This window comes from Salvelinus fontinalis, chromosome 11 (assembly GCF_029448725.1).
Source record: "Salvelinus fontinalis isolate EN_2023a chromosome 11, ASM2944872v1, whole genome shotgun sequence".
NCBI lineage: Eukaryota > Metazoa > Chordata > Actinopteri > Salmoniformes > Salmonidae > Salvelinus > Salvelinus fontinalis.
This window is the reverse complement of record NC_074675.1, coordinates 5,802,512-5,814,178: the sequence shown is the minus strand read 5'-3', so window position 1 is coordinate 5,814,178 and position 11,667 is coordinate 5,802,512. Positions and strand designations below refer to the sequence as shown.

Sequence of the window (11,667 nt, the reverse complement as noted above, 5' to 3'; positions counted from 1 at the left end):
GATGTACTGTTTCATATTTTGTTTTATATGTAATGTGCGTTAATTTTGTTTGGACCCCAGATTGAGGTAGCAGGTAATGGGGATCCCTAATAAATACAAATACATCGCGAGACTTCACGAAACGCTTGAGAAACAGACCAGGCCGGGATTTGAGGAGTCAATGAGAGAAGTGACAAATTCTTCAGTAGTTGTACATTTTCTCGAAATCTAAAAGCACAACGTAAATTCAAGCCAAGTTCTTATGTAGTTGAACATGTCATTACTCCAACCTAATTAAAGTTACAAACTGACACGTTTTAATTTTCGTCAAAAACAACTTTATATCGAAGGAGTGCCTTTGATTTGACGGACTGCACATGCGCAGTTCGGCAGGAGACGACCGCTAGATCCCGATGAATTGTTTCTACGCATGAGTTTAGTTAGCCAACGTCGCCATGACATCGCCTTCAAGTGTGATCGAAGATTTCTGTTGGATAAGCAGTTTTAGCCTATCTTCTCTGGTACTGTCTTTGGTTGAGGTTTCTCAGACGACCACCACCGTTAAACGGTCGTCACTAGTTACCATAGCCACAAAGTCATCATTATGGCTAAACCTCGACTGCTAATCTTATGCCAAACCTTAAATGAAGACCAAAAAGCTAATTTTTGTTTTCATATTCAATTTTTGTTTTTACGATATAGCCAAGTTTTACTTTATGGCTGTGGTAAGTAGTGACAACTCGGACAAACTCACTAGTCTGGTCCTTCCCCCCTATAACAAACTCAACTTTGACCCCCCAGTAGCGAACTCGTCTGGTTCTGCAGCTCCTCCTCTCTGCAGAGCAAAGTGAGGTCTCCATTCAAACACATCCAAAACTCCGCAGGATGAGACTCAATTCTCTGATATTCCGCCGCTGATCGTCGCTTCGCTCCATCGAAAGGAAAGTGACAGTGGAAACTGAATCGATTTCAATCGTTAAGAGAAGTGAATAGCTAAATAAGTGGATAAGAATTCCGCCCCGTGATACTGACTAGTGGTTGCTAGCAGGCTACTCCAACAGACTGCAAACATGGCGAGCGCCTCATACCATATCTCTAATCTATTGGAAAAAATGACATCAAGCGACAAGGATTTCAGGTAAATACAATATTGTAACAATATATGCATTTGAAATGACGCTGTGATTCTGAACTTTTACTCAAACCGGTATCGTCCCATATGAAAACCCTGCAAGTTAGCTAGGCCTCAAATCAATTCTGTCATTTGGCTAGTCTGCTAACGTTCGCTAGCTAGCGAACTAACAATGTTAGCCACTCGCTATAAACACATTCTTGCGAGAAACCCACATGAACATTGTGACATTATATTTCTATTTTGTCAGTTTTGCAAAGTATATAGCTAGCTAGTTACATTTAACACTGTCATGTTGCTAACTAGCTGGCTAACTCGCTCTGACAGTCATTACTGTCAACGCTAACTAGTAAACATCGTTTTGAGGTAGAACACGTTATCGAATTTAGTTAGCTAACTCAACCAAGTGGACTAAACTAGTTAGCTAGTTTGTTAACTAAGTAGTTAGCTAGAAAGGCATTGCACATATCCTAGCAGTCAACAAATGCCATATCAATGATTGCTTAGCTAACGTTAGCTAGCCACAGTACATCCATAACATAATTCAGCCAGCATGTTTATGTTGTTGGCTGATCGGGGAGTCAAAATGTAGTTCATTTAGTTAGGTAGTTAACTGATTAGCTAGCTTTGAAGCATACCACTACCTCACTGTCAGGTGTTTTATATTAACCATACCAAACACACAATCATAACCAACTAACTAGAAACAACTTGATTGACTTCAACCCAAACCGTGAATTTGCAGCCAAATCAACTTCACATTAGAGGAACAGTTGTTTTTACAGAAAATATGATGATTTAAGCCAGCGTTCTGCTCTTTGCAATTCTGTTACAGTTGCCATGAGTCATGAACTTACATGTATAACTTCACAGCTTACATGTATAAGTACATAGTAATAATCTACCAGCTGATAAATGTTGCAGATCTTTCACTACAGAGATCATCTTAGATAAGTGCTCCTGTGGGAATCCAAAGCTGCGTTCCTGTAGTCTTGTTCTGGTGTTGTCCAGTGTTTCCCACACCTGTAGAGATAGATAGGTAGACACAAAGTAATTTGTCACTGACATTTGCTCTGAAATGTCAGATGTTACAACTATAAAACATATGGAAAGTAACCAGTCTCCTGACATACTGAGTGTGCCCCCAATAATATGTAATGTCTCTCCTGCCCATCCCTGAAACGCTTTACCATAACCTTGCATTAACCTCACCCCCAGGCTCAATTGCTAGAGTGAGCCGTCTGGTTGGTAGACATTTCCTATGCACGTGTGGGAACTCCTAGCATCTCTTCTTTCTTGTCAACAAAGGCTACTTCCCAGATTCTCAGTCATGCCAATAACTCTACAGGTCCCAGACTATTTCAGGTTCATAACAATGACTGACGGTGGCTTGTGTTCTGGGGTGGAACGGTGAGAAATGGTACAGGACTATTTTACAGGGAGCCTGTTCCACTGTGTGCCCCCATTGCCTTGTAGTTTTGAGGGATTGCCTATGCAGCTGCCAAAAGCATGACTTGACACCAGCGCACTGGATTATCCATCATGGTTGAATTATATTTTAAGTGAGTCAGTCAAGAAATAGCTGTTGAGAGTTTAGGCCTAACCTCTGAGTCTGGAGATGGGAGTTGAGTCTGGAGATGGGAGTTGAGTCTGGAGATGGGAGTTGAGTCTGGAGATGGGAGTTGAGTCTGGAGATGGGAGTTGAGTCTGGAGATGGGAGTTGAGTCTGGAGATGGGAGTTGAGTCTGGAGATGGGAGTTGAGTCTGGAGATGGGAGTTGAGTCTGGAGATGGGAGTTGAGTCTGGAGATGGGAGTTGAGTCTGGAGATGGGAGTTGGGTCTGGAGATGGGAGTTGGGTCTGGAGATGGGAGTTGGGTCTGGAATTGGGTCTGGAGATGGGAGTTGGGTCTGGAGATGGGAGTTGAGTCAGAGGTAGGCCTATTTGAGTTCTAACATCACATTATAGAGGGAGTAAAGGGGTGCTCCTTGCTTCTGCACGTTTGCATGATGACATCATTATTAGCAGGGGAAATCAGTGGCCTTTCACATTTGAGTGGGAGGTCGAATGTTATCCACTCTCTGTCATGTTTGTGTAGGTGTGAGTCTTGTTGTCCTCGTCTAATTTAGGGCCCTATAAAATGAGGGTGGTGGAGAACGAGGATGGAATCCAGACATTAAAATGGAATATAAATAAGTAGATTGAATTTAAGGAACTCAACTAAATGTATTGAACTTGTTAGACAATGTGTTAATATGCACGAGATTATCATAAAACATGAACAAAATGTATCAGTGATTTGTATTTTCCTTCAGCTGGGGAATGCCCCTGTCTGTGTGTACACGTTTGTCTACCACTAAGTGTAGCCGTTAGCAATGATGCTAATAATGACAACAGTCTTCTGGTAGATGGAAAGGCTTTCACAAAAAATCTTCTCAAATAAATGTGAACTACAAAGTAGCCTATCTGGCAAAATTATATATAATGATGATTTGCGTCAATTATTAGCAATCACGTGTGTGCTACAGAAACACCGCTAACCAAACAAGTCTCTTGCTGGTGCCACAGAATTAAAGGGTATCTACACCCCAAAATTAGCATTTCTTAGATTTTATCCAGACCTCAAAAGTGGTTTAAGCATTGTTGTGGACTTAGAACATCCCATTTTGTTTTTCTTAATAAAATAAAAAGTGTGATTTGACAGTTAAGAACCTGGAAAAAAAACTAAACAGAGAAAATATTTTGGGTAAACTCAAACCGATTTTATAAGCTACTACTAATGTTTATCTAGTGAGGTGGTGGTACCGTGGTAGTGAAGATTGATTTCCACTATAGAAGAACACCCCCTGGTAGAAAGTGTTTTCCCACACACCAGTTCAGAGAGGGAGAGAGGAGGGTGCTCCAGCCCATTACCTCATGCTGTGGGGCTGCCGCTCAGTGAGTGTGGGTGCTCCAGCCCATTACCTCATGCTGTGGGGCTGCCGCTCAGTGAGTGTGGGTGCTCCAGCCCATTACCTCATGCTGTGGGGCTGCCGCTCAGTGAGTGTGGGTGCTCCAGCCCATTACCTCATGCTGTGGGGCTGCCGCTCAGTGAGTGTGGGTGCTCCAGCCCATTACCTCATGCTGTGGTGCTGCCGCTCAGTGAGTGTGGGTGCTCCAGCCCATTACCTCATGCTGTGGGGCTGCCGCTCAGTGAGTGTGGGTGCTCCAGCCCATTACCTCATGCCGTGGGGCTGCCGCTCAGTGAGTGTGGGTGCTCCAGCCCATTACCTCATGCCGTGGGGCTGCCGCTCAGTGAGTGTGGGTGCTCCAGCCCATTACCTCATGCCGTGGGGCTGCCGCTCAGTGAGTGTGGGTGCTCCAGCCCATTACCTCATGCCGTGGGGCTGCCGCTCAGTGAGTGTGGGTGCTCCAGCCCATTACCTCATGCCGTGGGGCTGCCGCTCAGTGAGTGTGGGTGCTCCAGCCCATTACCTCATGCCGTGGGGCTGCCGCTCAGTGAGTGTGGGTGCTCCAGCCCATTACCTCATGCCGTGGGGCTGCCGCTCAGTGAGTGTGGGTGCTCCAGCCCATTACCTCATGCCGTGGGGCTGCCGCTCAGTGAGTGTGGGTGCTCCAGCCCATTACCTCATGCCGTGGGGCTGCCGCTCAGTGAGTGTGGGTGCTCCAGCCCATTACCTCATGCCGTGGGGCTGCCGCTCAGTGAGTGTGGGTGCTCCAGCCCATTACCTCATGCCGTGGGGCTGCCGCTCAGTGAGTGTGGGTGCTCCAGCCCATTACCTCATGCCGTGGGGCTGCCGCTCAGTGAGTGTGGGTGCTCCAGCCCATTACCTCATGCCGTGGGGCTGCCGCTCAGTGAGTGTGGGTGCTCCAGCCCATTACCTCATGCTGTGGGGCTGCCGCTCAGTGAGTGTGGGTGCTCCAGCCCATTACCTCATGCTGTGGGGCTGCCGCTCAGTGAGTGTGGGTGCTCCAGCCCATTACCTCATGCTGTGGGGCTGCCGCTCAGTGAGTGTGGGTGCTCCAGCCCATTACCTCATGCTGTGGGGCTGCCGCTCAGTGAGTGTGGGTGCTCCAGCCCATTACCTCATGCTGTGGGGCTGCCGCTCAGTGAGTGTGGGTGCTCCAGCCCATTACCTCATGCTGTGGGGCTGCCGCTCAGTGAGTGTGGGTGCTCCAGCCCATTACCTCATGCTGTGGGGCTGCCGCTCAGTGAGTGTGGGTGCTCCAGCCCATTACCTCATGCTGTGGGGCTGCCGCTCAGTGAGTGTGGGTGCTCCAGCCCATTACCTCATGCTGTGGGGCTGCCGCTCAGTGAGTGTGGGTGCTCCAGCCCATTACCTCATGCTGTGGGGCTGCCGCTCAGTGAGTGTGGGTGCTCCAGCCCATTACCTCATGCTGTGGGGCTGCCGCTCAGTGAGTGTGGGTGCTCCAGCCCATTACCTCATGCTGTGGGGCTGCCGCTCAGTGAGTGTGGGTGCTCCAGCCCATTACCTCATGCTGTGGGGCTGCCGCTCAGTGAGTGTGGGTGCTCCAGCCCATTACCTCATGCTGTGGGGCTGCCGCTCAGTGAGTGTGGGTGCTCCAGCCCATTACCTCATGCTGTGGGGCTGCCGCTCAGTGAGTGTGGGTGCTCCAGCCCATTACCTCATGCTGTGGGGCTGCCGCTCAGTGAGTGTGGGTGCTCCAGCCCATTACCTCATGCTGTGGGGCTGCCGCTCAGTGAGTGTGGGTGCTCCAGCCCATTACCTCATGCTGTGGGGCTGCCGCTCAGTGAGTGTGGGTGCTCCAGCCCATTACCTCATGCTGTGGGGCTGCCGCTCAGTGAGTGTGGGTGCTCCAGCCCATTACCTCATGCTGTGGGGCTGCCGCTCAGTGAGTGTGGGTGCTCCAGCCCATTACCTCATGCTGTGGGGCTGCCGCTCAGTGAGTGTGGGTGCTCCAGCCCATTACCTCATGCTGTGGGGCTGCCGCTCAGTGAGTGTGGGTGCTCCAGCCCATTACCTCATGCTGTGGGGCTGCCGCTCAGTGAGTGTGGGTGCTCTAGCCCATTACCTCATGCTGTGGGGCTGCCGCTCAGTGAGTGTGGGTGCTCCAGCCCATTACCTCATGCTGTGGGGCTGCCGCTCAGTGAGTGTGGGTGCTCCAGCCCATTACCTCATGCTGTGGGGCTGCCGCTCAGTGAGTGTGGGTGCTCCAGCCTATTACCTCATGCTGTGGGGCTGCCGCTCAGTGAGTGTGGGCCATGGACCTCATGCTGTGGGGCTGCCGCTCAGTGAGTGTGGGTCATGGACCTCATGCTGTGGGGCTGCCGCTCAGTGAGTGGGGGTGCTCCAGCCCATTACCTCATGCTGTGGGGCTGCCGCTCAGTGAGTGGGTGTCATGGACCTCATGCATTATTCATTATTTTTCTCTCCTCTCTTCCTTCTCGCTGTCCCTCTTGTTTAAAAAGCTTCTTGCGTTCTGATGAGGGGGGGGGGGGGACTCGTCAGAGATTATCAAATGAGCCTAGTGTTGAGGAGCATAGTATTTTAATATTATTTTTTTAACCTTTTATTTAACTAGGCAAGTCAGTTAAGTACAAAAAAAAAAGTATGAATGTATGTACTTGTAAGTCGCTCTGGATAAGAGCGTCTGCTAAATGACTTAAATGTAAAATGTAAATGTTAAGAACAAATTCTTATTTTCAATGACGGCCTAGGAACAGTGGGTTAACTGCCTTGTTCAGGGGCAGAACGACAGATTTGTACCTTGTCAGCTCGGGGAAAAGGTCTTTCTTGAATCACACCAGGAGTTCTTTGATGTGTTAAGATGGAGACAAGATGGTGTCTCAAAGCTGATCTTGTGCGATGTATACTCCCATGTATTAAATTGGATTCGATGAGAGATCAGAGCTGGTCTGTCTGGTATCATCTAGTGCTTTAGGCTTCAATCGTTCTACTCCTCGGAGATAGTAGCTTGATATTTGTACTAATGTTGATTTGCTTTGGCTTCTAATGTCAGAGCACTTGACTTGTTACCTTTTCTTAGCACAGTGGTGTTAAAACCCTTTGGAGGGTTCCATTCTCTTAGCTCAGTGGTGTTAAAACCCTTTGGAGGGTTCCATTCTCTTAGCTCAGTGGCGTGGCCGGTGGGGCTTTCCTTGGCTCGTCGTGCTCTAGCGACTCCTAGTGACAGGACCGGGCGCCTGCAAGCTGAATCCGGTTGTCAGTGGAACTGTGTTTCCTCTGACACATTGGTGCGGCTGACATCCGGGTCAAGCAGGCGGTGTGATAAATAGGTAGGCGGCCAGGTGGGCCATGTTTTTGGAGGACGCATGACTTCGCCTCTCCCGAGCCCTTTGAGGATTTGCAGAGATGAGCCAAGGGATGTAATTCAGGGGATAATGGGGGGGGGATATGCCTGTGGCCATACCACCCTGAACACGCATGTTCAGGGTCGGGCCTGATGAGCACCGGGACGGGAGACCGCCTGGGAGAATACCAAGTGCAGTAAGCTGTATAAAATAACAACACAGAAATAGACGTGGCGCGTGCGATGGTTCCCTAATGCTGGAAGGGGGGGGGGGGGGGGCTCTGCTCTAGAAGATTCTATAGTTGGATGTCTTATGAACATATAACATAACATCATAACCCTGTTAGTTTAACGGGGTCTTCTTCCTCCCTGTGTGTTCCTGTAGATTCATGGACTAGTTTTTCAACCACTCCACTAATTTCTCGTTAACAAACTGTAGTTTTGGCAAGTCGGTTAGGACATCTACTTTGTGCATGACACAAGTCATTTTTCCAACAATTGTTTACAGACAGATTATTTCACTTATAATTCACTGTATCACAATTCCAGTGGGTCAGAAGTTTACATACACTAAGTTGACTGTGTCTTTAAACAGATTGGAAAATTCCAGAAAATGTCATGGCTTTAGAAGCTTCTGATAGGCTAATTGACATAATTTGAGTCAATTAGAGGTGTACCTATGGATGTATTTCAAGGCCTACCTTCAAACCGAGTGCCTCTTTGCTTGACATCGTGGGAAATTACAGACCTCCACAAGTCTGGTTCATCCTTGGGAGCAATTTCCAAACGCCTGAAGGTACCACGTTCATCTGTACAAACAATAGGACACAAGTACAAACACCATGGGACCACGCAGCCGTCATACCGCTCAGGAAGGAACTCTGTCTCCTAGAGATGAATGTACTTTGGTGCGAAAAGTGCAAATCAATCACAGAACAACAGCAAAGGACCTTGTGAAGATGCTGGAGGAAACGGGTACAAAAGTAACTATATCCACAGTAAAACTAGTCCTATTTCGACATAACCTGAAAAGCCGCTCAGCAAGGAAGAAGCCACTGCTCCAAAACCGCCATAAAAAAGCCAGACTACGGTTTACAACTGCACATGGGGACAAAGATCATACTTTTTTGGAGAAATGTCCTCTGGTCTGATGAAACAAAAATAGAACTGATTGGCCATAATGACCATTGTTATGTTTGGAAGAAAAGGGGGGAGGCTTGCAAGCCGAAGAACACCATCCCAACCGTAAAGCACGGGGGGTGGCAGCATCATGTTGTTGGGGGTGCTTTGCTGCAGGAGGGACTGGTGCACTTCACAAAATAGATGGCATCATGAGGGGGAAAAATGATGTGGAGATATTGAACCAACATCTCAAGACATCAGTCAGGAAGTTAAAGCTTGGTCGCAAATGGGTCTTCCAAATGGACAATGACCCCAAGCATACTTCCAAAGTTGTGGCAAAATGGCTTAAGGACAACTGAGTCAAGGTATTGGAGTGGCCATCGCAAAGCCCTGACCTCAATCCTATAGAAAATCTGTGGACAGAACTGAAAAAGTGTGTGCGAGCAAGGAGGCCTACAAACCTGACGCAGTTACACCAGCACTGTCAGGAGGAATGGGCCAAAATTCACCCAACTTATTGTGGGATCTTGTGGAAAGCTCCCTGAAACATTTGACCGAAGTTAAACAATTTTAAGGCAATGCTACCAAATACTAATTGAGTGTATGTAAACTTCTGACCCACTGGGAATGTGATGAAAGAAATTAAAGCTGAAATAAATAATTCTCTCTACTATTATTCTGACATGTTCACATTCTTAAAATAAAGTGGTAATCCTTACTGACCTTAGACAGGGGATTTTTTTACTAGGATTAAATGTCAGGAATTGAGAAACTGAGTTTAAATGTATTTGGCTAAGGTGTATGTAAACCTCTGACTTCAACTGTATATACCATCATAACCCTGTTAGTCTAACTGGGGCTTCTTTCTCCCTGTGTGTTCCTGTAGATTCATGGCCACCAACGACCTGATGTCGGAGCTGCAGAAAGACTCCATCAAGCTGGACGATGACAGTGAACGCAAGGTGGTCAAGATGATCCTCAAGCTACTGGAAGACAAAAACGGAGAGGTCCAGAATCTGGCCGTCAAATGGTGAGAGATCTCTGCCTCTTTCTGTGTCTGTGTGTGTGTGTGCGTGCTTGCGCCTGTCAGGGTTTCTGAAAATGTGGCACCGGACAACGTGACCGGGAAGATTTTAATTTACAGGCTATTATTTGAGATATTTACCGGACCCATATGCATATTAGATTATGGGAATTCATCTTAACAGACCATGCAACTCGTGTAATAAAGCAGTCAATAAAACGTAATTTTCAAACATTTGTCAAAATGCAAATTCGGGGGGAAAACACCATTCTAAACAGCTCACACTGATAGCTGTTCCATATGTGACAGAAATGTAAATCTCTGTTAGAAACTTAGAAAAAGGGGGGATCTAAAGATGCAACAACTATCATGGGTTGATTTTTTGAATGACTACCTCATCTCTGTACCCTCCATACATTTACTGCACAACCTTAAGATGTAACAACATATTCAACCTCAGAAGGGCACCTATTGGTAGAGGGGGTAAACATTTTTAAAAAGCTAATAGATAATAATCACCAGTCTCCCCCTCGATAATAATCACCAGTCCTCGGTGTGAAAGAGCGATGGTCTACTGCCGCATTGGCCAATAGGCTGTGAGTTCCATGCGCTCATTTCTTTGGCCACCAATGGACCACAGTGTATCAATGTGTCCATATGACAGAGAGGCTGGTGATCTCGCATTAGTTGACTTTTTTTTTTAAATTTGAGATTTTTATCATTTTAATTCAGATTGTTATGATTAATCACGTGACAGTGATTTTGAGAAACAAACGTTATTTAAAAAATAATAATAAACTGTTCCACAAATATGCGCATATGAAAATCATAACTGACATGTAGAAATGGTAGGATAAATTGTATGCTTCCCCAACTTGAAACTTACGAGCTGCCTATGAAGTCTTCAAACACTGAAAAAAATAGTAAACGCAACAGGCAACAATTTCAACTATTTTACTGAGTTACAGTTCATATAAGGAAATCAGTCAATTTGAAATAAATTCATTAGGCCCTAATCTATGGATTTCACATTACTAAGCAGGGGTGCAGCAATGGGTGGGCCTGGGAGGGCATAGGCCCAGCCACTGGGGAGCCAGGCCCAGCCAATCAGAATGAGTTTTTCCCAACAAACTGGCTTTAATTCAGACAGAAATGCTCCTCAGTTTCATCAGCTGTCCAGGTGTCTGCTCTCAGACGATCCCACAGGTGAAGAACCCGGATGTGGAGGTCCTGGGCTGGCGTGGTTACACGTGGTCTGTAGTTGTGAGACCAGTTAGATGTACTGCCAAATTCTCTAAAACATAGTTGGAGGCGGCTTATGGTAGAGCAATGCACATTCAATTCTCTGTCAACAGCTCTGGTGGATATTCCTGCATTCAGCATACCAATTGCACGCTCCCTCAACTAGAGACATCTGTGGCATTGTGTTGTGAAAAATTGCACGTTTTAGTGGCCTTTTGTTTCCAGCACAAGGTGCACCTGTGTAATGATCTTGCTTTTTAATCAGCTTCTTGATATGCCACACCTGTCAGGTGGCTGGATTATCTTGGCAAAAGAGAAATTCTCACTAACAGAGATTTAAACTATTTTGTTTACATAACGCTTTTTGTGCTTACTGAATTTACGTGATCTTTAATTTCAGCTCATGAAACATGGGACCAACACTTTACACGTTTTGAGTTTTATATTTTTGTTCAGTGTAAAACAATTCCCTCCACCTTTCCATGGTTGGATTTAGCCTTTAGGTTACTGTGAGCAAGGAAAAATATGCCTCATAATATGAAATAAAATACTCCGGTTTCAATCAATGAAGTATGTTATCAAAATGCGTACGGCCTAAAGCTCCCATTGTTAAAGTGGTGGGGAGACGTGCTGACAGCTTTTAGTCCTGCACTTGAATAGGAGACGCGCTTCAATTACCAGTTGAGAAATAAAAATAGTAGCTCTTCTTAATCGAGCACCAAAACTGTTTTGAACACAAACAAATAGCATTTAAAATGAATGGGCTTATAGAAGCACATGTTTTACTCCGGCAGTAACACGCTGAGGAGCTGCAGGGGAAACCCCACTCTGTAGGCTGTGGTAGTTGTGTTGGATAAATAAGATACGTCGGTGAC

General features: G+C 46.5%; 1 protein-coding gene across 2 annotated transcripts in view; it reads left to right on the top strand.

The window, feature by feature from the left end:
* Positions 1-739: 739 nt before the first annotated feature.
* The window catches only part of cand1 (cullin-associated and neddylation-dissociated 1), a 73,948-nt gene continuing 63,020 nt past the window's right edge, over positions 740-11,667 (top strand). Inside the window, exons 1-2 of one of the 2 annotated variants that reach the window (XM_055937233.1) lie at positions 740-1,117; positions 9,413-9,556. In XM_055937233.1, the coding sequence (XP_055793208.1) occupies positions 1,050-1,117; positions 9,413-9,556 (212 nt within the window). In that variant the 5' untranslated portion in view covers positions 740-1,049. The remainder of the gene's footprint in view (positions 1,118-9,412; positions 9,557-11,667) is intronic. The other variant, XM_055937234.1, reaches the window with a different exon arrangement.